The sequence below is a fragment of the Mandrillus leucophaeus genome, unplaced genomic scaffold (assembly GCF_000951045.1).
Source record: "Mandrillus leucophaeus isolate KB7577 unplaced genomic scaffold, Mleu.le_1.0 Scaffold123, whole genome shotgun sequence".
Taxonomy (NCBI): domain Eukaryota; kingdom Metazoa; phylum Chordata; class Mammalia; order Primates; family Cercopithecidae; genus Mandrillus; species Mandrillus leucophaeus.
This window is the reverse complement of record NW_012100654.1, coordinates 2,022,332-2,049,171: the sequence shown is the minus strand read 5'-3', so window position 1 is coordinate 2,049,171 and position 26,840 is coordinate 2,022,332. Positions and strand designations below refer to the sequence as shown.

The following is a 26,840-nucleotide window of genomic DNA, read 5'->3' as shown; positions in this document are numbered from 1 at the left end:
GTCCCTGGATCGCCCCATGGCTGGGTGAAAACAGCCCGGTTTTGTTGCTATCACCCACGTTAGAACAGCCTCCCCTTTCTACAGACTAGTTCACAAGCAAATGTAATCTGTTACTTACCTAGAGGCGTGAACTGTAGATCGGATGTAACTAGGTAACGCTGAAAAACACATATTTAACTGAAAGGAAGAACAAGTCTGTCGTTAACTGTGAGTTAGACAAAAGCCTTGGACCTAGAACCAGTTTCCTATTTTCAGGATAAAACAGGCATTTTCCAGCCATCAAGTTATCAGCAGGCGGCTTTGCACAGAAGTGGTGTCCTTTTTTTGTTCCCCTCTTAAATGCCTTTCTGTTGTTCCACGAGTACAAAGAGAAAGAGGCAGAGAGTAAATCAGTGGGGAAAATCTTGGCAGGAAATGATGTTCAGAATAGCACCCTTGGATGCAAAACATCTTCAAAGGAGCAGCTCTCTTCTAAGGCCCAGGGTTTCAAACAACTCAGAGGCAACTGTTTATTTGGACTTTGCATAGTGAACGAGCTGCATTGGAAAGGCTCCTTTTAGCTACCCTAGCTCTGACAGGCCCTACATAGACGCCTTATAATCTACAATGAGTTGACCTAACTCAAAGACAGGTCTTCTTCAAAAAGGCTCTCCGTGAGAAATTACATTACGTGGGTCAAGAGCCCTTTTGTTGAGAGCAAATTAAGAGCTACTCTCCCAATGTTTGCCTTGTGCCCTTGGAGACAGTAGAAAATCCCTCTACAGCATGAAATATCAGGCCTGCTTCCCTGCTGCCCTGCACAATAGGAGCTACCGAGACTCCCTTCCCAGAGTGGAGGGTCTCAGTACTGGGCCCAGTGCAGACCCACCTGTCTACATGCCACTCTACAGAAGATGGGGGCAAACATGGGGCATTATCAAACCCTTTCTGGCTTCCTATGACATCATTTTATAGCCTAATAGCAATGATTTATTACTGTTGTTTTATTATTAACCTGTTTTTCCAGGTTTGGTAAACAGAATAACATCTCGGGAAAGACCATGTGAGTGGCTTTCCCAGCCAATGATTCATTAATCTTCACTCGTTCTTGGGGACAGGTGCGTCACATCACCAGTAAATTATACATTGATACTGGGCAAAAAATAGCAAGTCAAATGAGTCACTGAGCACCATGTAATGTGAAGGACTGCACTTCTGCATAGGGTTCTAAACCCCTAAACTGTCTTAGCAGGAGATATCCACCTGCAGCACGACCAAGGGGCAGCTATGGCGAAGGGACAAGGCGTAGGATTAGTAGACATAAAATTCTGCTGTGTAGTAAAGAATTTAACCTTGGCCCCAGGGAAGTCAGGCCTTTGCTCTTAGATCCTGGGAGGCCATCTCTAAGCCCTCGGAATGTGCTGTCTAATAAAAACTTCTTTGTTTACCTGGGGGTGCTGGGCCATGCCAGAGTCCAACAATGTGATTTATGGTGGGGTTGGGTAACATGGTATCAGCTCAACCTCTAGAGGGGCTAGAGATTGAGGTCAGCCACATGACAAAGCCCCAGTCAAGGCTCTGGAGAGCTTCCGTGGTTGGCAGAACTCCCTGCATACTGGACACACTGTTGCCAGGAGGAGTTAACACTGTGCATGACTCCTCAGCGGGAGGACAGCTGGAAGCTCTGTGTTTGGAACTCTCCCGGACTCTCTGCCCTCTCTGCCCCGTGCATCTCTTTCCTTGGCTGATTTAAACCTGTTGACTTGCACTGTAATAAACTGTAGCTGCGAATATAATTGCTTTTAGTAAGCTCTGTGACTCCTCTAGTGAATATTGAAACTGAGGGTGATCTTGGGGATGCCTGAACTTGAAGTTGGTATCAGTAGTGAGGGTGGGTTAATGGACTGCTCCCCAACTTTGCACCTGCTGTGCATGGACTCAGGCAATGTCATTCACTTCCAGACCTCCCGGGTTTCTCTCTGTAGACGTGCTGGCAATGCCTGTCACAGGAGTGCGCCATCTGACATCATCCCTATCACGAAGGGAATGCTCAGGAGATAGAGAAATAGAACTGGATCCACATTTTACATAAATAAAGTCCAAAGTCCCATAGAAATGTATAATTCCTGGCTAATATACTAACTCTTATCCACAAAGAAGAAGTAACATTGAGATTGGAAATCAATTCATCTCTAAAGTCTTGTAACGGTAAATTTCAATTTTCTGAACCTAGGGTTTAAAAACTCACTGTATAGACGAGTCAAATCTCTGACTCAGATAGCAGTTGAGAAGCAAAGTTTATTATACGAGCTTCATTTTCCTCTCTTCTTTCTTCCTCTACATTTTCCTTTTTAGTTGTTGCTGTTTGGGGGGGTTTCTTTTGTTTTTCAGACACGGTGTCGCTCTGTCACCCAGGCTGGAGTGCAGTGGTTTGATCACAGCTCACCACAGCCTCAACCTCTGGGACTCACATGGTCCTCCCACCTCAGTCTCCTGAGTAGCTGGGACCACACGTGCATGCCACCAACCCTAGCTAATTTTTGTCTTTTTTGTAGAGACGGGGTCTTGCCATGCTGCCCAGGACGGCATTTTTCTTTTCTTTTCTTTTTTTAAATTTCTGATCAAAAGCAGGCAAAGAGGGAAAGAAGCAGAATCAAAGGCCCCTCAGTCATCTATACAGTGAGTTCTCAAACCCTAGGGCATCAGGATTAACTGTTGCACCTTTGGCATTCCTTTGAGGAAAGAGTATCATTCCCCCGAGCTCCAAAATACAAGGGGAAAGTCACACAGCCTGTCAACAGCAGATGGGACCGTAAGATTTTCTGGGTCCTTCTTCCTCACCAACAGCTCCTGCTGGTGCCTGTCATCTGCATGTCTGTGACTATGAGTTTGCACATGGGAAAGAAACACCAAGGTGCAGATAAAGACTGTGCATGAGGACACATCTGAAGAAACTCTTCTACTGGGCACCCACACCTCGCTTCCATTTCTGAAAGGCTTTTTATTTTACCGTGAAGTTTTCCTTCCAAATATAGCAAAAGTGAAGAGCCCAGGAGATAGAGCTGACCCCTAGGCAGTTCCCTCTTGGAATAAAATCTGTTCTAGGAAACAAAAGACTAGTAGAAAGATGCCATTCAGGACACTTACCGTTTTGGTGATCTCATTTTCAACTCCTTGTAGGTCTGAATGTTTTTCCACAGTAGTATTAAGAAAAGTTCTCTTTAATTTAAACTCCGTCACAAAGGTTCTAACTGAAAATGAGAACGTAACTTGTTAGATTACACAACAGAAGAACCTACACAAGGCTGTGTGTTTGTAAATCTCTGGGGTGTCTGGCTTTACTCTGCCTCACAGGACAATCTCTGAGCATTTCTTTCTCCTTATGGGTGGAGACCTGCTCTCCCTCTTCTAGGTTTTTCTCTAGCAAAGTGAGCATCTACTGGACAGTGCTAAAGGCTTAGACTGAGCAAACTTTTGAGAGAGAGAAACTCCAAAGAGCCTTTTGTGTATGTGCAAGGCTGCTAAGAGAAGGACCCTTTGCAATGTCCCTAGGATGGCCTCCCACATAATAGATGCCCAAGAAAGCTGCTACAAAGAAGAAAAACGAACAGGTCTAAACAATGTCATCCTAGGTGGAGGGAGGGAGATATGTTAGACACTAAAAATGCTCCTCAGGCCTCATCAGGCTTTCGACAGAGGAAAGCTCTTGCCCTCCGAGGTCTCCAACTGAGTCATGCCCTCCACTTCAAGGGGGTGCTTCAGGTTTCTCTTGTCCTTAGAGCCACCCCCATCCAAAACCCCATTCTGCTTGGTCAGAGGAAATTCCCATTTTATCATTGATAAAGGGGGCAACTTCCTAAGAAAGTTCACCCAGGCTCCCAAGGGCCACCACTGGCATTGGAGCATATGCGTGTCCATCTTCAAAGCTCTTCTTTCCCCTATAACCTCTGTGCCCTGAGGAATCTGATATCCTAAGGACACCCAAGGGGCTTGAGAGAAAGAAAGGTGCCAAGCATTTGTCTTGGGCCTATACTCCATGGGGCTGCCAACTGCATGATTAGAAGCCACATAATGAAAACAGCCCATATTCAAGACACTGTTGGGTTCGGAAATGAAAAAAAGCAGCCTCATTTTCAAGGCCCATTTCACTCAAAAAATAAAATTCCAGTTAACATCAATTTGTGCTGATTGGGCCAGAGGAGAATGGGACTTACAAATGGGCAGGCAACCAAAATTTAGTATGGCGTGTTTTATTGCTGGCTCTTATCTTCCTTGATATTAAATGCTTATCTTTCCCTCCAGATGGAAAAAAAAATAACTCAAGACACAGAAGTCCATGAAGCTGCTCTTTCCCCAAAAGCTTGCATGCTGAATTGAGAAAAAGACCCACAAATGAGCCAGGGAAAACATTTAACATCTTACGCTTACTGTCTAAAGCGCTTAATCCTTACTTAACATCTTTTTGCTTGTTCTACAGTTCAGTGAAGCCAGCTGCTTAGGACTCTTTCTGAGCAGCAGGGAGCTCTCTGAAAACATTCTTAGCCAAATGAAAGCATTTCAGCATGCTCTAATTTGCATGTTCCTCTGAGGTTTATGAACAATGAAGCTAAATGACTTGAAAAGGGAAAGATGATTGTGAATGCCATAGTGCTGTTCTCCTCCTGAGCCATGCTACCTGTGGGACCCTCTGCACACAGGCTTCCAGAACTATGGTCCCGCTTCTTCACTTTTCCATCTCACATGTCTAGGCTGATACCCAGACTCTCTGTATAGAAATTCATATTGCAAATGTCAGGTTCATAGGTCTATTCTGAGTCAGGACAGTAAATGTGGCCTCTGCTTTCTGTGTGAATATAAAGATATATCGGTTTCATTCCAAACCCTGCACTCACTCCAGGCAGGGTTTTTTGTTGTTGTTGTTGTTTTTAAAGACACTTATTACACCTTTATGCCTGCAGTTACAGCACCTGGCTTTAAGTAGAATTTTTACTTACAATTGAAATGTTGATTTCCATATGTTATCTAAATGATTTTTTTGGGAAAGAGCCATAATTATTACTTTGCACTCAGAGCAGTTTATTGTTTTCAATGCTTTCAATTCTGGTCCGAGAGTTTGAAGACTAAAGTTAAATGATACCTCCCATCTGGACAGCTCTTTACCATTTTCAAAGCTTGCTCAAATATATTACTTTATTTGATCTTCACAATAATCTTGAGTGGGAAGCAGGACCGATGGTAATCTGATTTTACAGATGAGGAAATTAGGGCTCAGGAGCCATATGCTATAGGTAGTGGCCCTTGAGCTGGAAGCAAATCATTTGAGTCCTGGGCAAATATACTTTCCCCACAATCCTTAAAAACAAAATCATTTCCAGCTTCTCTGTTCTTAAACTGAAAACTCCTGGCTATTTCTTAGGGTGTGGCTAAATAGTTTACTAAAACGCAAGTGCATTATTAGAATAAAAGAAATTCTTTTTATTTTTTTTATTTTTTATTTTTTGAGACTGAGTCTTGCTGTACGGCCCAGGCTGGAGTGCAGTGGTGCAATCTTGACTCATTACAACCTTCGCCTCCCGGGTTCAAGCAATTCTCATGCCTCAGCCTCCCAAGTAGCTAGGACTACTTGGGTGTGTAACACCATGCGTGGCTAATTTTTGTAATTTTAGTAGAGTCAGGGTTTGACCATGTTGACCAGGCTGGTCTTGAATTCCCGATCTCAAGGGTTCAGCCCGCCTCGGCCTCCCAAAGTGTTGGGATTACAGGCATCAGCCACTGCGCCAGGCCAGAATGAGAGAAATTCTTGATTTTGACTGATGTCTCTATTTCTAGATCCTTCTTTTTGAAATAATGTTTTGACTTGATCTTTGTATTTTAAACAAATTTCAAAATTCTACCATGATTTTGGTAGGGTACTTCTTAAAAATTCCCTTCAGCCCACAGCTAATAGCACTTTCAAAGGATACAGACATTTGCTCTCTCAAAAACACTGAGCGCTTTTTGTGTGTTAAGTGTCACACTGGGCAATTTAAGACAATTGAAAGATGAGTTATTTTATCTGCCAGTTTCCTTACTGAGCTTAGAAAGTCTGTATCTGGCCAGGCACAGTGGCTCACACCTGTAATCCCAGTACTTTGGGAGGTCAAGGCAGGCAGATCACTTGAGGTTAGGAGTTCGAGAGCATGGCCAATGTGGCGAAGCCCCTTCTATACTAAAACTACAAAAATCAGCCAGGCATGGTGGTGCACACTTGTAACCCCAGGTACGCGAGGCTGAGGCATGAAAATCGCTTGAACCTGGGAGGTAGAGGTTGCAGAGAGCTGAGATGGTGCCACTGCACTGCAGCCTGGGCAACAGAGTGAGACTCTGTCTCAAAAAAAAAAAAAAACTCTGTATCTTTCATTTCTAACTTCTTCAACAAGTTATGCATTAAACTTGATATTCTAACAAGGGTCACACCCTGCAAGCAAGAAAGCTCCTGAAATTAACACATTATGGTGTAATAGAAAGAGCTGTGGGCTGGAAACTAGGCTTCCCACCAACGCGTTCAGTAAGCTTGGCCACTCAGCACCTTGTGGGGGCCTTGGCTTTTGTTTGGTTTGTTTGTTTGCTTTTTAACTTGTAAAATGGAGATTATTTTCAAAATCAAACAGCTTCATGAATCTATCAAATTAGCGAACAAAATATGACAAATTGTGCAATACAATTAGGATAGCAGCTTTCTCAGAACGCATCTGCCTGTGAGCAAGAGCACGAAGGTCACTTTTAAAAACCGAAAGAATGTGTGAATGTGGTAGGACAATCAGAGTTTTACTCTCTCTTTTCTTTCTTTCTTTTTTCTTTTTTTACTATGTAGTCAGAATAATCCTTTTGATTTTTTTTTTTCCTAGCTCCAGGGTGGAGTGGTTAAGCAAATAATATTACACACAAATGATGGCATAATATGCATTCATTAAGATGTTTGTACAATGTTTTTAACAACATAGGAAAATGTTTAAGATATAAAGTTTATACAAATGTCCTATGATTTCAACTATGTAAAAATATACTGCACATCAAAACCATAACGCAAAGTAGGGTGCTTTATCTCCGGGTAGTAGAATAACGGACAATAGCTTCCACTTTTTTTCTATATTCCTTAAGTTTGTACCTTGGACAACTACTGATTTGATTAGGAAGAAAAATAACAAACGTTACCTTGTAAAATATATTATGGTACAGAATAAAGTCCGAAATAGACCAAGTCTCTTACCCAAATTGCATATCCCTTTTTCCAACTGGTACCCAACCGGGCATTTGCAGATAAAGGATCCCTGAGTATTGTTGCATGTGGCCGTGGATGGGCAGGGGTTCGACAGGCATTCATCCACATCTGTAGAGGAGAAAAAAGAAGACCATCTTGAATCTGTAGCAAACAGCAAAACCATAACCCAGTATAGCAAGTACTTAGTAAGGGCCAAATATGCTAGGTGTGGTGAGACCCCAAAGGATGTATATGAGAACACCCTTGCCCTCAGGGGGCTTGCCATCTATTGAGGGTGGAGGTGGCCATATAAATAACTGTAAATACAAGACAAGATTTGCATATACGGGGAAAACAGCAAATTTTAATGGAGGGGAGAATTAAAGACTGTTTCACATAACATCTGGACTACAACTGGAAGGACTTTAATCAATAGATTAGGGCGGCAGCAGGCGGATTCCAGGCTGAGGCATCAGCACAGTAAAGTCCAGGGGCAGGAATAGGGTCCAGCGTGGCAGAAGTGTCGGGAACAGACACAGATCAGGAAGTCTGTCAGTGCCACACTACAGTCCATGCCACACTACAGTTCCTGACATTCTCCTGCAGATCACAACCTACAAGTGTGCTAACTCTCGAGTAAGCAGGGTATTAACTAAAATAGTGTATTCGTCCACATTTTGGAGGAAAAAGGAGTTTACTGGGTAGCCTAATGTGCTACTATAGTGTAGACCACTGGGCATTACTTTTTCTCTTACCTACACTGCAATCATCCCCTTGCCAGGAAGGCGGGCACCTGCAGTGGTAGCCACGGCTGGTGTTGTCTGCGATGCATTCGCCATCATGAAGACAAGGGTTCGTGGCACAGCTGTTGACTGCAAACACATTCCAGGAGTAAAGCAGTTAACCACACAGGAAACGTAAAGGCGGCTCTAGGTAAATATTTAATTCTCCCAGCTAATATTTGATTCTTACTTATTTTTGTTTACTTGCCCTGAAAGGCAACATTACAAAACTAAAATGGGTTTCCCAGAGGTGCAGTGGGACTGCGTCCTGGTACTAGTTTGTGTTCAGATATAAATGTTAGACAATAGGATCTCTGAATGCAAGAACTAATTCTAATCAAATGCAGCTTACAGGTCACTCCATTCAGGATTGATGATTATATCGCTTTGGTGACACTTAGAAAATTACACTTGAATCAATGTCAACTGAAAGCACACATTAGGGGGGAAAAGGATCTCTGATCAACTCATCCCCCTGCAAGAAGATTTACTCTGTGTGCGTGTGTGCACACGTGCCCTGTCCTTTCTCTTGGGCTGGCATGGGGATGGTTTGCTTATGAGCTTCTAGTCCAGGTTGATTGTGGTTGACAGGTTGGAACTGTACTGCTCACTGAGCTTTCTGCTCCAGCCACTACAAAGCATCATCTCTTCTTTCCTTCTTCCCTAAGACGCCAGTTTCCATTTCACTCCTTCTCCAACAGCAGTTTTCCTTTCCCGTGTCTGGACAAGCCAAAAGTGTAATTTTGAACATGACATGAAAAGATGCATCATCCTACTTCCTTCTACTGTTCCTTAAATGACAAAGGATTATTGGGCTGACTTTACTTTCCTGGTACCAGCAACTTCAACATGGCTATAAAAACCACCCTAAGTGTGATATAAAGGAGCCCTGGCCGTGCAGTCACTGTGGGAAAAGGTTAGTTCACCATCTTTTCATTTACATGTCTCCCCACTCCCATTTATCAACTAGCCACACACTCTTTGGGAGACAAAGGAGCTTGGGCTTCCCTGGATCAAGAGAAACCCAGTGATACCAAGAAGCCCCCTGGTGACTGGGGAGCCCCTGACTCAAGAGACTCTGAGATCTAATCCAGAAGCAGATACCCAGTTGATCCCTGTCCAGCCAGGCCATCTAAGCTTCTTTACTTGAGTTTCTCCACCCTGCAATCCTGCTTCACTACCCTCCTCTGACCTCTGAGAAGTTAAAGGCATGCTTGAAAAGCTCTTACAACTACAGGACACTAAAAGCTGCAATTGTACCATCTACTGATGTGACACATGGCCAATGCATCCTTTCCTCTTTATTCAGGAAGCATTATGCAACACAGGGGTGAGAAAATTAGGCCTACCCATGACCTTCTTTTACACTTTAAGTGTTTAAACAGGAAGCATTTTAGGTCACAAAACAGAGGCTATTTCAAATGCCAGCCATTTCTACAAATTCACATGAACCCCGAGCCCCATGTAGCTCTCAGTGCTGGACTGGGCCTTGCAGTTAACATGTGCTTGCGTGACTGTGTTTTACCTGAGGCTGAAGAGGACAGTGTTGTTGGTGACTGTGTGCTGCTCTGAACAGCAAAGGTGGCAGATTTGGGAGCCAAGGCTTCAGCTGTGGAAACAACTGTGGTTTGGGGAGAAGGAGATGTTCCGAGGGAATGTGAAGCTGGGCTGTACTCTGCTGTAACGCCAAGTTTTGTGGTCAATTCTTTTGCTGATGTGGGTATACTGGTCAGAGGGATCAATCCAGTGGTAGCATCTACATTCACTTGGTTCCTTTCTGTGCTGATGCCACCTTCTGTTGAGATTTGAGGAACTAGAATTTCAGGATGGGTCAGCGAGAGCTGTTTTCCAGCTGTAGTCTGTATGGCTGTAAGACCAGTGACCAGAGATGCTGTGCTTGACAGGGTGCCAGGAGTGGTCCTAGGAGGATGAGAGGTCTTCAGAATGGTGGTGGTGAAAGCTGGAGACATTTGTGCTAAGTTGGCGCTTGTGGCTAGAAGGGTTTGCTCTGTGGAGGACTCTGTTAAGGATGGAGGCAAAGGAGAGCTCGTTGTTATAGCTTTGGTGGACTCTGTGGGCAGAGACACCAGGCTTGGTGACTTTGATTCTGTAATGACTTTCTCTTGGTGTGGGGTGCTCCGGTTCTTAAGGTCTGCAGTTTGACTACTATGGAGCATTGTCATAAATGATGTCATTGTTGATGTCTGAACTGAAGTCACAGGAGTCTCCGTTACCCTGGGCAGGACTAGGGTAGAAGATGACTGTGGTAAGGTTGTTTGTGAGACAGAAAGTGGGGCAGATGTAGATGTTGTTAAGGATACTGATAAAGGTGATGGTGAGGAAGACAATAGTGTGAATGCATCAGAGGTAGACTTTAGTAGATGCACAGAGGCCCCAGTTGATGGCAAAATTGATGAAAATAAATGGTGGGATTGTGACACAGAGGGCAGAGGCAAAGGAGGTCCTGCTGAAGAAGAAGAAGAGGAGGAGGAGGAGGAAGAGGAGGAGGGGGAAGAAGAGGAGGAGTCACTAACAAACTCAGCATCAGTGTCCAGAACAACCGAAGTGTTTGGCATATTAATGGTGGGTGTGTAGGATGGAAGGTTGGATGTATGCAGAACTGGTGACTCAGTAGAAGGCTGAGCATATTCCCCGTCATAGGATGAGATGTTACTTCTCTCAGTCTGAGTATGAGAAAAGGAGGAATAGTCTGAATGTGAAGAGTTTGAGATCTTAATATAAGAAGTTGAGCTCTCCACGATATCTGAGGATGAACTGTTATCTGTAATGGACAGTAATGCCCGTTCTCCTTTGGTGAAAGTAGATGACAGGTAGGTGTGGTCTGTGTGGTCACTGGAAGTCCTTTGTTCAGTAGCTGTGCCACTCACTTGACCGTAGCTAATCCCAGTGACTGTAAAGGGAAAAGCCAAAGTTAGGTCAAATAAAAGAACAACAAATCTCTGAAATATACACTATCAAACAGACTTTCAGTGTCCTGGAACTCAATGAATTCAAGTGGGTGAAACACTTGCTTTGGAGAGGTGGCTTTCAATGGTGAGCACTCTGAACAAAGACATTGTGGGCAGGCAGGAGTGGTCAGTGTCTCCTCTGAGCAGACTGACCTTCTGACAGAAGCAGTGGTAGTGGCAGTGGAAATGGTAACAAAAGAGAAGTGGGGACTAAGAGTCTAAAAATGGAGAGGAGTTCCAAATTCCCTCCACATGCCTTTTTCGATAAAAGCAAACTGCTATCTGAAAAGTTCTTAAGACCCCAAATAGAATAACTGTTATGTCTAAATGAAAAAATGAAAACCTTCCCAACTTGCCATTCTGTAGAATGAGATATTTTTTTCCTAGGAGATTGACCTCAGCCACAAGTGGTTAGTCTCTTATTTTAAGTCTCCCAGCAGACACTATCCCAAATTCCTTAGGTGAGTGTGTGTGGGGGCTGGGGGTGGGAATTGGGGAGGGGTGTTCACCTTCCTGACGTGGGAGAACCTAGAAAGTTCTCTCCATAAAGAGCTTATAAGGCACTTTCTGGCTTGACAGCTAACTGAATCATCCCAGGACTGTGAGTAAATTAATAGATGAGCTGAAGGGATGTGTTAAAAGAGACTGTGGAAGACATCCCACCTCCTAGGGCACTGGAGGCAGCCAGTGACCGTGAGACCAGGCCCATGTCGTCCGTCACGTTCACGTGCAGAGAGGCGCTCTCTGTTTCTTGGGGCATGGTCGCTGCATGGCTGCCCGCTTCCCCAGAAGTCATGCTCATGCTGGTGTTGGTGAGGGTGATAGACCGCAGTGTGCGTTCCCCGTTTCCAGTGACAGTAGCCAAGGTGTGGGTGCCGGGAGAGGGCACCCCAGAAGTCCTGTCCTCTGCATTGGCGGAACTGTCACCAAGCGCTTGGCCCGGCTCTTGGCTGTCTTCCAAGGCTAAAAGTAGAGTGAAAGAGGATGGCTGAAAAATGCAGGGCTGTAGCAACAGGATTGTGCACCAAGCCTCACTTCCTGGGCCATGGGAGCCAAGACACTTCCCTGTACTCTTAGGGTCTTTATCTGAGATGTCTGTTGCTCTTGTAAACATGGCTCAGTGATTGAAACCTCAAGAGGAATTGTGGATCAGCACATCTGTTCAGGCACCCTGGATTTATAGGAGGGTACGTTACTTTAGTAATGGGATTGATACTGGATTTTTGCTCAGTGATACAATAAATAGAGTTTATGTCAGAGAAATTGGTAGTGGTGGTGAGGAGGTAAACAGTGGGTGAAAGACTAATAACCCTACTGGGGCTTTAGACATTTGCACAAGGCCCAGGAGGAAGGCCATAGTCCTCCGTGGAAGGCTCTTCCTTCTGGAAAGACCAGGAATACATGAATGGCCACAGGGCCGGTCATTCCAGAGCATTAGTACAATGGCAAAGAAATAGCCTGGGGTTGGGGGTGAAAGGTGGGCTTGTTTTTTGTCTTCTTTCATTTTTTAAAATGCATGTGTTTTATTCCATTGATGGGGATGGAATAGGGAAGATGACACATGAATAAATGTTCTTTTCATTCTCTTTTGGGTATATGTTTATGCTACAAATCTAAAGGGTCTTAGAACTAATCTTAGATTGTTAGATTATCAGATAAACCCTTCTTTTCAGAAATGATGAAAATGAGGTCCAATTCTCCTTGGCCTAAATCCTTCCTAATCTGGCTGTACAAAAACAAAACAAAACAAAACAAACAAACAAACAAACAAAAAAACAGGCTCTTTTCTGGTTCTTATTCACATTCCCAGCCCAGACTGGTTGTCAGTACCCCACGGCCATGCTTTGATGGAAAACAGTGTAAAGCTGAGTGTTGGCTAAATTCATTTTGGGATAGGTTTGAAATGACAAGAGACAGGAATGAGCGTGGGCCACGAGCATCACTGAGAAAGCCAGAAGCCAGAGAGGGATGCAACTCAAGCCAGGCTGAAGGGCTCGAGACCTGTGGAGAGCCAACCAGGAGAGGCTCAAGAGCAGGATCTAACTGAGTGTGATTTCTCTGGGCAAAGAGAAAAAGGCCTTGGATAGAGAGATCCTAAACTCTCTGCTAAAGGAAATTTAGGCCAATGACCACATCAGGGTTACAGGCTCAACAAAGTAGAGAGAGAATCAGACATGAAATGGAGGGGCTGAATCTGAATGCAAAAAAGGCAGCGGGTCAAGAACTCTAAAAGGCTGGAGTGCAGAACCCGTCAGCTTTGGGTGACTCTGAGGGAACGAGATAAAGCATTGTGTTAACCCACAGTGAGATGGTTTCAGGAATGTGGCTACTTTCTATCTAGCTCTTTGTAACTGAACTCCAAGATCTGATCACACTGAAATCATATTTTCCTCTTGAACCAACTGAGCATTAATTGTAGAGAAGAGGGTACTGAAGAGATGTAAAAGGGAAAGGCTATGAAACTCAAGATCCTGGTTTGAGAAGGTAGAAGTCCTGACCTCCACAGTAGTGAGGGTGAAAAATGATTCCTTTTGCTTAGGAGACAGACAATGCGTTTTCCAGGCACAGACATAAAAGAGCATAAATATCCCCCGCTCGTATGTGTGGTATTCTTTCATGATAAATGCATGCTTTTCCACATCACATGAGTATTAATAAATGCTAATCTTCCTCATCAATTAGGATTCTCATATGGGGGAAATGAAGCTATTACTAGTGACTTGAGAAGTAAGAATTTAAACCTATTCAAAGCTTAAATGATAAGCTAATACATTTTTGCTTTAGTCAGAATATACTTTACATTGATAAAAGACTTCTGAGAATTGTTTTAAAAAATTATCCCAAAGCATTATTAAAAAGAAACATCAAAAGAAAAATCTTCTCAAATTGACAAATTGGACTTCTTCAAATTTAAAAACCTTTGTGCTACAAATGATTCCATCAAGAAAGAGAAAAGACAACCCACAGGAGAAATGTCTGCAAATTATATATTTGATAAAGGACTGTATCCAGATTATGCAAAGAACTTTTTTTTTTTTTGAGACAGAGTGTCTCTGTCACCCAGGCTAGAGTGTAGTGGCACGATCTCAGCTCACTGCAACCTCCGCCTCACAGGTTCAAGCGATTCTCCTGCCTCAGCCTCCCGAGTAGCTGGGATTATAGGCATGTGCCACTGTGTCTGGCTAATTTCTGTATTTTTAGTAGAGACAGGGTTTTGCCATGTTGGCCAGGCTGGTCTTGAACTTCTGACCTCAAGTGATTCGCCCACTGCAGTCTGCCAAACTGCTGGAATTACAGGCGTGAGCCACCACAGCCAGCCACAAAGAACTCTTACAATTTAATAAGAAAAAGTCAAATAACCCAATTTTAATAGTCAAAAGATTGGAATAGACATATTCAAAGAAGACATACAAGTGGCCAAGAAGCACATGAAAAGATGCTCAGCATTATTAGTCAACTGGGAAATACAAGTCAAAACCACAATGAGATGCCTTCACCCCCACTCAGATGGCTATAATCAGAAAAGATGGATAATTACAAGTGTCGGTAAAGATGTAGCAACATTAGAACACTTGTACACTGCTGGTGGGAAAATAAAATGATGCAGCCACTTTGGAAACGAGTTCGGCAGTTCCTCAGAAGGTTAAAAATAGAACAGCCACAGCCACATAATCTGGCCCTTCCTAAAGAATTGAAAATTTACGACCACATATACACTTGCACCCGAACGTTCACCAAAGCATTACTCATCATAGTCAAAAGGTGGGAACAACCTAAACATCCATCAGTCGATGACAATTGATAAACGAAGTGTGGCATATCCCTGCCATGGCATATTAGTAAGCCACGAAAAGGAACGAAGTTGTGATACAACATGAATGAACCTTGAAAACATGACACTAAGGGAAAGACACAAAGGACCACATATTGTATGATTTCATTTACAGGAAATGTCTCGAATGGACAAATTTACAGAGACAGAAAACACAGGAGTGATTGCCAGGGACTGGAAGAGGGGAGAATGGGAGGTGACTGCTGATGAGTTTGGAGTTTCTTCGTGGGGTGATGGAAATGTTCCGGAATTAGACAGTGGTGATGCTGCACAACTTTGTGACTACACTAAAAATCACTGAATTGTGTACTTTAAATGGGCAAATACAATGGAATGTGAAATACCTCAATAAAGCTGTTTTTTTTAAAAAGAGAGAATTTATTTGAATGAATGCACCGACAACTACTAACAAGAAGGTGAGATTTTCACCTTCCAGAAGCTCTGTGACTGAGGCAGGTATGGAGTTATGGGTTGGCCACAGGGAATGAGAGGATGTGGACAGAGAAGTCCCTGAGCTATGTGTGGGAAGAGGAAGTGGCAAGAACAGCTTCTCAGAGATGTACCAGAAAAAACTGGGGGATATATAGGTGTATCTGTATCAACCAGCCAGAATAAGGGCCTGGGAAATAAGCAAGAAAGGTGGAGGGGCCTGAGGAGTTCTTTCATTCACTCATGCTTTTTTTGGGGGGGGGCGGGGGGAGAGTTTCACTTTGATTGCCCAGACTGGAGTGCAGTGGTGTGATCTCAGCTCACTGCAACCTCCACCTCCTGGGTTCAAACAATTCTCCTGCCTCAGCCTCCCAAGTAGCTGGGATTACAGGTGCCTGCCACCACACCTGGCTAATTTTTTGTATTGTTAGTAGAGACGGGGTTTCATCAAGTTGGTCAGTCTGGTCTTGAACTCCTGACCTCAGGTGATCCACCCGCCTCGACCTCCCAAAGTCCTGGGATTACAGGCGTGAGTCACCACGCCTGGCCCTCATGCATGGTTTTAATATGCCACGGATTTCATAAGCATCGTGAGTCCCTCTCTCCTCCATGGGGCACAATTGCATGCAATGGAAAAACTCACTCGAACGTTCTCCACGTGGTGCTGATGAATTCAAGCTTTCCGAGGAAGATGTAGATGAAGACTCTGAATAATTCCTATCTCCCAATGCTGTGTGACTTCCTCCAGACTGTACAGTAGAGTCTGAGAAATGGGTCAACACTGATGCATTCACACCTTCAGGGTATGAAGCAGAGCTTCCTGTCACATCTGCAGATGTTGTGCTGTTGGTCAAGAGCCAGTGTTCAGTGCTCGCTCCACCTCTTGTGGGTGCGACTGACCTAGACACAGTCTCGGTCTGAGACATGGGACTTCCATCTTGCACGTCAGAGCTGCTGGCAAGCTGATGTTCTCCAAAGGCTGTAAGGTATCATAGGAAAAAAGGCCATGACATAGATATGAAAGAGATCCCTTGGCAACAAAGAAGTGAGACCTCTCTAGGGAAAGATTCTTTGCCAAGGAACCTGGTATGGTGTTTATTAAATGTATTATGCACTATCATATTCTAAATAATTATTTCAAAACTCTTGGGTGGCAGCAAGGTAGCAATACAAAAAAGGATAACTTGCTGAATAGGGGACTTTCGAAACAGCATGTGCAAGTAGCAGAGTAACCTATAGGCTTGAGTGTTTAATTCTCTTTCCCATAGAAAGTGTTTGAGAGAGTGAGTGTGTGGTTACATACAACAAACACAATGCACATAAACATAGCGCACAGTCAGAGCATTTTCCTAAAGCTGTTCTCTTATGAATAAAGGTTATTCTAATACCAAAGTATAGCAGAAACAAAAATCAATCATAAGGATCAAGCTAAACCACGAATTTGGGAACAATATTTACATCTGCACATTTATGTGGAAAGACAATGTGTACACAAAATAACTGAAGCTAGTTTAAAGAGTGGGCCAGGCTGGGCACAGTGGCTCATGCCTGTAATCCCAGCACTTTGGGAGGGCAAGGCGGGAGGATTGCTTAGGGCCAGAGCCCAAGGCCAGCCTGGGCAACATTGCAAGACTCCATCTCTACAAAAAACAGAAAAGTTAGCTGGGTGGAGTGGCATGCACCTGTAGTCCTAGCTACTCCGGAGGCTGAGGTGAGAGATCATCTGAGCCTGGGGAGGTTGAGGCTGCAGTGCGCTGTGATCATGCCACTGCACTCTAGCCTGGGTGACAGAGCCAGGTGTTGTCTTCAAAACAAAATAAAACATAAAGAGCAGGCCAGCTCTCAGCTTGAAGACCATGCTGTAGAGTGAAAAGAAGATGGAACTGAGAACGCTGAGGCTAAGGTCTCAACTCTACTGAGTGAGCCAGATGGCCAGGCATCCATTACTTAAATCCTCAGAGCCATAGTTTTCTCATCTATAAGAAAGCAGGAGGAATGACACCTGTCTGACTAACTTCACAATGTTCTCATAAGAGTGACCATGAAAATGCAATAGTGCCATTAAAAAGCATACTTTTCTCTGGAGATTACAAATGGTCTTGAAGAGATCCCCTAAGAAAATTCAACAATTTACAAAAGTCCCTAATAGATCAAGTAAAGACGGAATACTTACTTGGGGAATCATTTTGCCAATGCAAAGATGTACGTCCAAATTCATTTTCTGTAGATGGTTCAATGAATTCCCCATCCCCTGGATTCCCAGTTACTCTACTGTTTCTTCTTGATTCCACGGCAGAGGGTGAAAGATGGACTGAAGCTGAAGTCGTGGCAATTTTGGAGTCCTTAGGGAAACCTTCTGTCTTGCTCACAGGTCCCAGACTGACCGTCAAAGATCGGAGTGTTCTCGGGCCACCATCAGTGAACACCGTGGCAGCGTGCATTGTCTTTGTCTGACGGACTGAGGAGCTCTGGAGGCCAGTGGAGCTGTTAAGCTTCTCTGTACTTTCAGAAGCTACAACGGAAAAAGATATGCTTCAAAATTACTCAGGAGTGTAAGAAAATCACTGTATTAGAGAGACAAATGATGTTTCTTACATTTTGGTGGATACATCTAAATACCATGGACCTAATATAGATACAAACATATCTATACACACACATGTGACCAGGACACATGCCGTCACTCTCCCCTTACTAGTTCTAATTCTCACAGAGGAAGGTGGAGAACACCGAGATCCCTTGCCAGGCACAATGAGAAGCTTATATGTTATTTGCATGATTTGTTTTTTAAAAAGGAAGATGAAAATGTCTGCTGAATTTTACATGACAGCTTAAACAGGACTGGCCACTGTGATAAAGTTTTTGTTATTTTGCTCTGGTTTGTTTTAGCAATGTAATGCTTTTGTTCAAATGCTGTTATTGATTAAAATCTCATACATAAAATGAATAAAAGTGAAGCTGCTGCAAGGTGGCCCACCCCAGGTCACTACTAAGGAGGCCTAGGGTTTTGCAGAACACAGCTGGAACGCTCATGGCCTAGAGCAGTAACTCCCAGCCTTGTCACCATCAAGGGTTCTTTGTTATTCCCCACCTCATGGCCACCCTAAGCCTTATGCTTTGAAAGACTATTCACCAAACTGCATTTGTTAAGTAACAGAATTTCTAACCAGCAGGAAATACTTATTATTACCCCACAAATTTAATTCCACCCAAAAGCAAACAGGCTTCATTGTCATACTTTGCCCCGTTAAGCTTTAGAGACCAGCTCTCAAATCTTCATACTACTCCAGTGGGCCCCTTGGAGATCAAGGACTCCACGAGCAGTTTCTCTCATTGATGGACGGCAGCCACGGGGAAACTGTCAAGAACCTCAAGGAGTGAATCAGACACTATTGGTCAAAAGGCATAGTCTGTTCCACATAAGTACAGGTGGCTCCCTTCCATAAATAACTTTCTAAAGGATGCCCTGAGAACTGACCTCCAGAAAGGTCTATTAAAATCTTCACTCCAAACGGGAATAAACTGCAGGAAAGCTTAGGGAATGGAAAGAAACATGGTGGGTAAGACTAAAGGCACAAAAAGAGAGTGTCTTTCTTCTTTTTAGCCTAAAAATAATAAAAAGTATTCTACACCTATACAATAAAAGGCTTTGAGCTGTTAATTATGGCCTAGAAAAGGGAAAAAGGAAGTTGTCATTACAAACAATTCCTTGAAGACCAGTCCTATGTGTAGTTGTGACCACAACCACAAATAAATTTTAAATATCACTACAGCAAGAGAGAGAGAGAGAGAGAGAGAAAGAGAGCGAGCAAGCATGGGAAACAAAAAGGTTCCTCTCACTCTTGTGCAAAACCATAAAACCAGCTATATCTAGAACACAGCCAGCAGCTCTGGTCACCCCACCTTAATGGAGACAAAATGAAGATGCAGGCAATCTATAAAACTAGTAATGGAAACAAGAAACAGAAAGACCTGGACACAAAAATAGAGTCCCAGACCACCAAAATCCACCTCTACTTAAAAACATAAACCAAACCAAACCAAACCAAACCAACAAAACATATTTCAGTATTTAAAAAAAGAAAAAGAAAAGAAAGCATAATAGACATGCCCCAAATCCTCACTCAACCACATGGCTTCTCAGCCCTAACTTCATTAGAGTCATCATTTATATCCACCAAATTACAGCCTCATCAGCTTTCTGGAGGTTCTTTCAAAACACTTCTATTCCCAGGAAACTGCATGAATTTCATCCATTCAACATTCCCATCAAAATCCAGTGATCGACCTGGTGCAGTGGCTCATGCCTGTAATCCCAGCACTTTGGGAGGTCGAGGTGGATGGATCACCTGAGGACAGGTGTTTGAGACCAGCCTGGCCAACATGGTGAAACACCATCTCTACTAAAAATACAAAAATTAGCTGGCTGTGGTGGTGGGTGCCTGTAATCCCAGCTACTCAGGAGGTTGAGGCAGGAGAATTGCTTGAACTCGGGAGGTGGAGGTTGCAGTGAGCTGAGATTGTGCCACCGCACTCCAGCCTGAGCGACAAAGAGAGACTTGGTCTCAAACAAACAAACAAACAAACAACCAAACCAAACCAAACAAACAAAAAACTCCAATGGTGATACTGAATTCAGCCTGAAAAACCCAGGCCTGTCCACCTCTAGTGGATTTAGCAAATCAATGGAAATGAAATATAATTACAAAAGTCACAAATGCTGAAAGTCAGGAAAGGAAAATGGCTCTGTTTTTCCCTGACTCTGAGAGCTCTGCAGAACATTGCTTCTTTATCTCATTATCTCATCATTATCATCATTATCAAAAACTACCATTCACTGACCAATTATGACTTGCAAGGAATTGGGCTAAGTACATTATGTACAAATCTCACTTAGTCCTCATGGGAAAGCTATGAAATGTGTGTGAATACTTTGACAGAGTTGGTGACTCTTTGTACAAAGAGAAAATGTTTGGTCAAACTAATCTACAAACACCACTTATATTACTAAATGAGCACCTGTTAAATAAATCTAGGGGGAAATGTACCACATTTCTAATCAACAGGCTAGATTCTTGGTTATTTAATAATTGCCCTTCTTGCTCATTTCTACCCCTAAAGCAGCCATTCAAAGATGGAAAGACCATCCATCTGGGGGCAGAAACAAGCCAAATTCCTGATCTTTATAATGGGAGGTTGCAAGAATGCCTGCTTGTCTGCTAAAAGTACATGGGTCTCTCTTCAATCATAGCACAAAACACTGGAACCTCAGGAACACGTCGGAATGCTCAACCTTGACCTGACCGCAATCCAGAACTTGCCAGAAGTGCAGCTGAAGCAGCTGATATTTGAGAAAGATACGCCACATCTACAATCTTCAGAGTTATTTATGCTCTCTTTCTTTACAAAGTGAAATCACCACAAAGCAATTTACCTGACCACAGTAGCTTAGCTACCCACAGAAATACTTTCATGAGTTGAGATCCATTAGTATACCCTCAGCTCCTATTAAGAATCTATATAAAATATCAGCTTTTAAAGAACATTAGCACAATTTCCACAAAACAGCAATTGAAGGCATTTTGCATTATGATTCTCAACGTTTCTTACATAAACCGTCCTCTTAAAATGTACTGCCCCCAAACACTTATGCCTATGGATGAAATTGTATGCTTACTTTATCTGAAAACAATCGCATGCCCCACCCGGTTTCCCTTTGTGCCCTGGTTTCCAGGAAGCTCAGTACTAAATTTAGTGCTCAATTGTAGCCACTCTCATACAATTCAACATACACATATCTCTTTCCACCTTCAAAAGGGAGCTTTTTTCCCATTTGTTGCTTTGTTTGCTTTTCCCTCCGATGATCAAACAATACAATGGTCATTATTTAAAAATATGGAATGTATAGAAAGATATAAAGCAGCAAAAGATGTAAAGCAGCAAGAAAAACAACTTCAATGGTTTCTGATCTCTTTTTAAAAATCTGATTCCATTCCCTAGGCCTATACTTGCTTTAACACTGTAAAGCATACAATTTGGTTTTGGAAGCAGGTAACTCCTGGCTATCCCAGCCTTGGAAAAGGTTATGTTGCATGCGTGTGTCTGTGTAGCTGAGTGAAGAGTGAAACGAGGCACAGAATACAAAGGCTGGATACACGTGGAATCACAGATGCTGAAACTAGAAAGAATCTTTCAGATCATCTGCTCAAATCCCTTCATGTTCCAAATAAGGAGCCCCCTCCTCTCTGTGCCAGGCTCCTAGCTATCTTCCTTGTGTTCACCTAGTGAGGCGCATCACTCATTGGACTGGTGCAAGTGCCAGGCTTTTCACAGGGTCACATTTCCTAGTGGGTGGAGTGGCCAAGTGTTCACAAGCCCCGCTGCATTCCCCCTTTGCTTTTGTTTTTCCAGAGCTGGCCAACCAGGCTGAGTCGACTCCAGGTCTGCCTGGCAGGTCCTGCTGGCTCTCTCTCAGCACTCTTGCCTGAGTGCCTAGAGCTCCTGTATCGTGTAGTCAGAAAGGGACAGTCATGTCTCAACAATTAGATTCAAGGGGAAGACTCTGGTTAGTGGGTTAGCAGATGCCAGCCCAGCTTTAAAAACAGAGCAGAACTTTGTTTCCCATGTAACTTCAGATCCTTGTGCATATACCCTCTGCATCCCCACAGGGAGGAGGGGAGGTTGGCAGGATGGATTCAGACATACTTGGATGCCTGGTGAGAACCCCATTTAACAGCACCCAGAGCCATTTCTAATATCTAAAAGGGTGGTGGGACTCTACCTCAAACTGCACACACAGTTCACTAAAAAGGAAGAGAAATGCTCAGTAAAAGACTCAAGAGATATGAAAGATATGATGAAACTCACCAGCAGTTAAAAGTATAAGCTTTTAAAAGGATGGATGGTAAAAGAATTTCAGGAACAGTTATATTTTTTAGTGTTGAAAAATATAGATGAAAAAAATATATAGGGGGATATAGAGTCATAGAGTCCAGTCCAGTAAAGTTGGAAACATAGGCTGATTTTTCAAATATACCACCAAAGTAGGTTGAATTTAAATTATAAATATTAAATGATCCTGACCAGAATCAAAGCATAGCTTCCTAGAAAATGCTTCCTTTCTACCGTTTAGTAAAGTTGTAAATCACTGAACCACAGAACTTTGAGGCTGGAAGAATTGCAGCTTTTATCCAATCCAACCAATGTTTATGAATAATGTTAAAAAGCAATCTTCTAAAAACATGAATCATAAATTATATCCAAATCCAGTCAGCAGGAAACTGTGTACAGGGTATGTGGAAGAGGAACTGGCTGCTTTAAATGGGCACTCCAGAGGGACTTCTGGCTTTAGTTTTGGCTTTGATGACACAAACCCAAACTCCCAGTCTCACAAGGCACTTTCTAAAAACCTCTGACCTATAAAAATTTTGCAATGGCAATTTCAGAGGCAACCTAACCTCTATTTTCCAAGAATATTTCCAACCCTCTCTGTCCTGCTCCCTATGGTACGAGGACGAAAACACAAGCAGCACAAACAAACACTGAATAAAACCTCAGAGAAGAAAAAAGATGGTCAGAGCTTCTAATATTCTCTTTGGCCCATGGCATGATGTGCCCTGTGAGGGTATCTGGGCACATGCTAATCCCTATGTCTTATCGGCTACACCTTGTTCTGGGGCGAGGGGGAACCTAAAAGAAGTAACAGACACAGCCCATGTCCTCAAGAGGATTACAGTCTCTCTGGGCAGAGAGGCATTAGATGACCTGCTGTGACAAGGTGTGCAGCACAGAGGACCAGATGGTTGAAGAAAGGCTCGGGAATCCCTGAGCTGAGACTTAACTGATGAGTAGTAATTGGAACAGCAGAGAGAGAGGCGAGCACTCCACAGCTGTAGTTACTAATACCACACCTTGCAAACTCCTGCGTTATATCTGTTTTTGTTTTTTTTTTTTTCAAAATGGCACCTAGAAAAATGTACACTCCTGTTTTCTTTACCACCAAAGGAAACATTTTTGCAATAATGAAGAAATAAAATCTCACTCCTAATCAAATGGTACAATGCTCACCATTTCATGCACCCCAAGATAAGGTCTCTTGTTTGAGAATAGACAACAAGAGCTGGGTGCGGTGGCTCACGCCTGTAATCCCAGCAATTTGGGAGGCCGAGGCGGGGGGATTCCCTGAGGTCAGGAGTTCAAGACCAGCCTGGCCAACATGCTGAAACCTCATCTCTACTAAAAACACAAAAATTAGCCGGGCATGCGGATGGGCGCCTGTAATCCCAGCTACTTAGGAGACTGAGGCAGGAGAATCACTTGAACCTGGGAGGCAGAGGTTGCAGTGAGCTGAGATTGCGTCACTGTACTCCAGCCTGGGCGACAAAAAAAGAAAAACTATGTTAAACATGGGCCTCAATACTGAGATAAACTGGGTAGGTTGTACCTACTTCCACCCCAAGTACCTGGCATTAGAGGAAGAGCATTTTGGCTTGATGTCTTTTCCCCTTACTCCCTATTATGAGTATGTAACTAGCTGGCTATGCACATTGATTTATGTCTACTTTGGGTGACTTCTGAGTGTTAAGCTGGGTATGTGGCACTCACATGAGGAATGGTCTGAGAGAGAAGAGGAAGCTGCTGTCCTATAGAAATGCATCCAGGAGAGATCTGGTCCTGAGGAATTTCTCTTCCTAGAGGGCATGGTCAGCTCTCCCATCTCCAAAGCATGAAGAGAGGACGGGCTCCAAGCCGAAGTGGTGGCCTCTTGGCTGTGCACAGTCACTTCTTCTGACAGCCCCATCAACCCCTCTGTTCCCATCTCCAAGGTTGTTCCGCTCTTTGTTTGAAAAGGGGCAATTCTTTCATCGAACTCTGAACTGCTGGATGGCAGGTGAAGACTTTCCGAGGCTGAAAACAGACAGCTACAATTAGAATTCCACCAGCAGACTTCAAAATGTCTTAATATGCTTTTAGGGGGCTCAGTTCTGACACCTACAAAATATACACACATGAGAAGAAATTAGGATAATAATTCATTCTACAAAAAATAAACTCCTGAAAGAGACCACAAACCAAGCCAGTGACTGTTATTAGATCTCACAAAGATTCTGTGTATTGTGGTAAAATTCTCAGAAAAGGGACTCACTGGAGGTAAGTATGGAATCGGAGATCAGGGTTCTGATCATTAGGACCCAGCATCCACATTCCACCAAATTGGTCCCAGAATTTACCTGAATGCAATATAAACAAAATTCCCAATATCTAGGTGACCAAGAAGACCAGGGAATATCACGTGCAGAGTTTCTAAGCTCTGTAAGAATCATTTATGAATACAAAAGACTTTCATATGCATCTTTACAGGATCAAGCCCCTCCCAACCAGATCTCCTGCCACTAGGACCTGAAACCATGGAGTCATCCCTGACGGCTTCATCCTTTACTTTCAGGCCATCAACAGATCCTATCACTTTTCCTTGGTGAAGTCTCTACCAATCCCCTTCTCTTTATCCCTGTGGCCACCAGGCCACATTGCAGCACCTGATGTCTGAATTTCTCTGTCTGCCTGGGTGGTCCTTTTGACTCCAGGTTCCCTCCATCCTCCCACCCCCATGCTAGACATCCTGTACCTGCCTGCCGGGTGAATCCTCCTCAAATTCACTTTAGCTATGTCACTTACTTGCTCAGAAACCTTCACTGACTCTTCCTACCACATCAAATCTAAACTGCCAGGTTTCTAAAGTCCTCTGTGATTGTCCCTAACCCCATCCACACAATGGTCCTGCCTGCTCCTCCTCTCCTCTGTGGGCAACTGATACCCTTCCCAAGGGAGGCTGCTGGCCTTGCCACCCTACAGACAGGCCACACCTGTCTTTCTCTCCTCTGCACTTCACTCTCGTTGTCCAGGCATTCCACACCTCAGCACCCCCGCCACCTTGCTCAGATACACACACATAAGCTCTAATCCCAGTTTGGAAACCTGTTAACTGTTTGACCCACACATATTGGGTCAACTAACTTCTCTGAGCTTCAGTTTCCAAATGCCTAAAAGGAGAACAACATGATCTAACGGGCTTGCTGGAAGGATTGAAAGAACAGACACGGTGGTATGTAGTAGGTCCCTAATTAATGCCAGTTTTTCTTAGACTTCTCTTCCTTGATGAAATCTTACCCACTGAGCCCCAGCACCTTCTTGACATTTTTTGCTAAAAATAGCAAACCACCAGGCTGTGCACACCAGAGCAAGAACAACCGTTTGCGCCACATGAACACAAACCAAACCCAAGCCTGTCCCAGCTATGCATCCCACAAAATATAGTGTCTCTGAGACCCTCGGGTGTGGCAGGCTCCCTGGAAAAGGCACAAAGTTTGGATTCCACTGGCCGTGGATCACAGATACCACAGGACCAGCGAGGCTGCTCAGCAAATCTGCATCCTTGTCTGGTCTGTATTGACAAGCATAATACAAATGAGGCCTAAGTCACAGGTCTGACCCACCCCAGCCTAGGAACCTTGGAAGGGCACAATGGTTCAGAATGGGGGTTGTGGGGAATGGCAGAAACTTTGTTTTCCAGGACTGGACACGCATGCATGAAACGCACATCATCAGCACAAGCTCACCTAAGGTGCTACTCTGGGAAGTCAGAGCTGTTGCAATCTCCAGCGAGTACCCAACAGGCAAATTGGTGAAGTTTGTTCTACTTGAAGAGCCATTCCTTCCTCTAGCCTCTGCTGTTTCAGCAAGTAGAGTGAGGTTTTCTGGAGCATCCGAAGCAGCATAGCTCTTCCCGGAGGTCTGAACCATCACGCCCTCTTTGGAGGACACTGTTGAAAAGTCCTCTTGATTCTGATAGAAGGTGATGTTTTCTATGTGGGACTCCGTGTTACTTTCTGGCCAGTGTTTCCAGGCAGCATCTGAAACAAGAAGAGGATGCATCAGGGAGAACTTGCTGGCTTCTGAAAAGAAAAGTAAACCTTCAGAAAAGATACTATGAGACACATCAGTAGAGAGGGAATGTAAATAAAAGAATTTTGGCCAGGTGTGGTGGCTCACGCCTGTAATTCCAGCACTTTGGGAGGCTGAGGCGGGAGGATCACCTGAAGTCAGGAGTTCAAGACCAGCCTGGCCAACATGGTGAAACCCTGTCTCTACTGAAAATACAAAAAAATTAGCCAGTCATGATGGCAGGCACCTTAGGCACCTATAATCCCAGCTACTAGGGAGGCTGAGGCAGGAGAATCACTTGAACCCGAGAGGTGGAGGTTGCAGTGAGCCAAGAATGTGCCATTGCATTCCAGCCTGGGCAACAAGAGTGAAACTCAATCTCAAAAAAAATAATAATAATAATTTCTCCTTTCTTTTTTCCCCATATTAATTATTCTTATAATCCAGAGGAAGGAATTATGAAGCAACAATACAATACAGGATTAAATTTCATTGTACATAGAATAAATGATAAAAATTTATTGATAGAAAGAGATCAGCATGGGGCTCATGGAAGAGCAACTGAACCTCTGGCACCTGTGCGGGTCAGAGAGGGAACTGGAGAAGGAAGATTGGGGGTAAGCATAAGGCAAGAAGCTTCTCATATTTGCCAAAGTTGCTAAGTCTGC

At 43.7% G+C, this 26,840-nt stretch overlaps 1 protein-coding gene across 1 annotated transcript in view; it reads right to left on the bottom strand.

Annotated features, from left to right (window-relative positions):
• Positions 1 to 26,135, bottom strand: part of HEG1 (heart development protein with EGF-like domains 1) — a 62,242-nt gene extending 36,107 nt beyond the window's left edge. The window contains exons 1-10 of the mRNA XM_011971535.1: positions 25,848 to 26,135; positions 23,836 to 24,138; positions 17,405 to 17,743; positions 15,875 to 16,210; positions 11,634 to 11,933; positions 9,527 to 10,912; positions 7,975 to 8,091; positions 7,229 to 7,348; positions 3,127 to 3,230; positions 119 to 177 (exon numbers count right to left, since the gene is read on the bottom strand). Of these exons, the coding sequence (XP_011826925.1) occupies positions 119 to 177; positions 3,127 to 3,230; positions 7,229 to 7,348; positions 7,975 to 8,091; positions 9,527 to 10,912; positions 11,634 to 11,933; positions 15,875 to 16,210; positions 17,405 to 17,743; positions 23,836 to 24,138; positions 25,848 to 26,031 (3,248 nt within the window). The 5' untranslated portion in view covers positions 26,032 to 26,135. The remainder of the gene's footprint in view (positions 1 to 118; positions 178 to 3,126; positions 3,231 to 7,228; positions 7,349 to 7,974; positions 8,092 to 9,526; positions 10,913 to 11,633; positions 11,934 to 15,874; positions 16,211 to 17,404; positions 17,744 to 23,835; positions 24,139 to 25,847) is intronic.
• Positions 26,136 to 26,840: the final 705 nt, after the last annotated feature.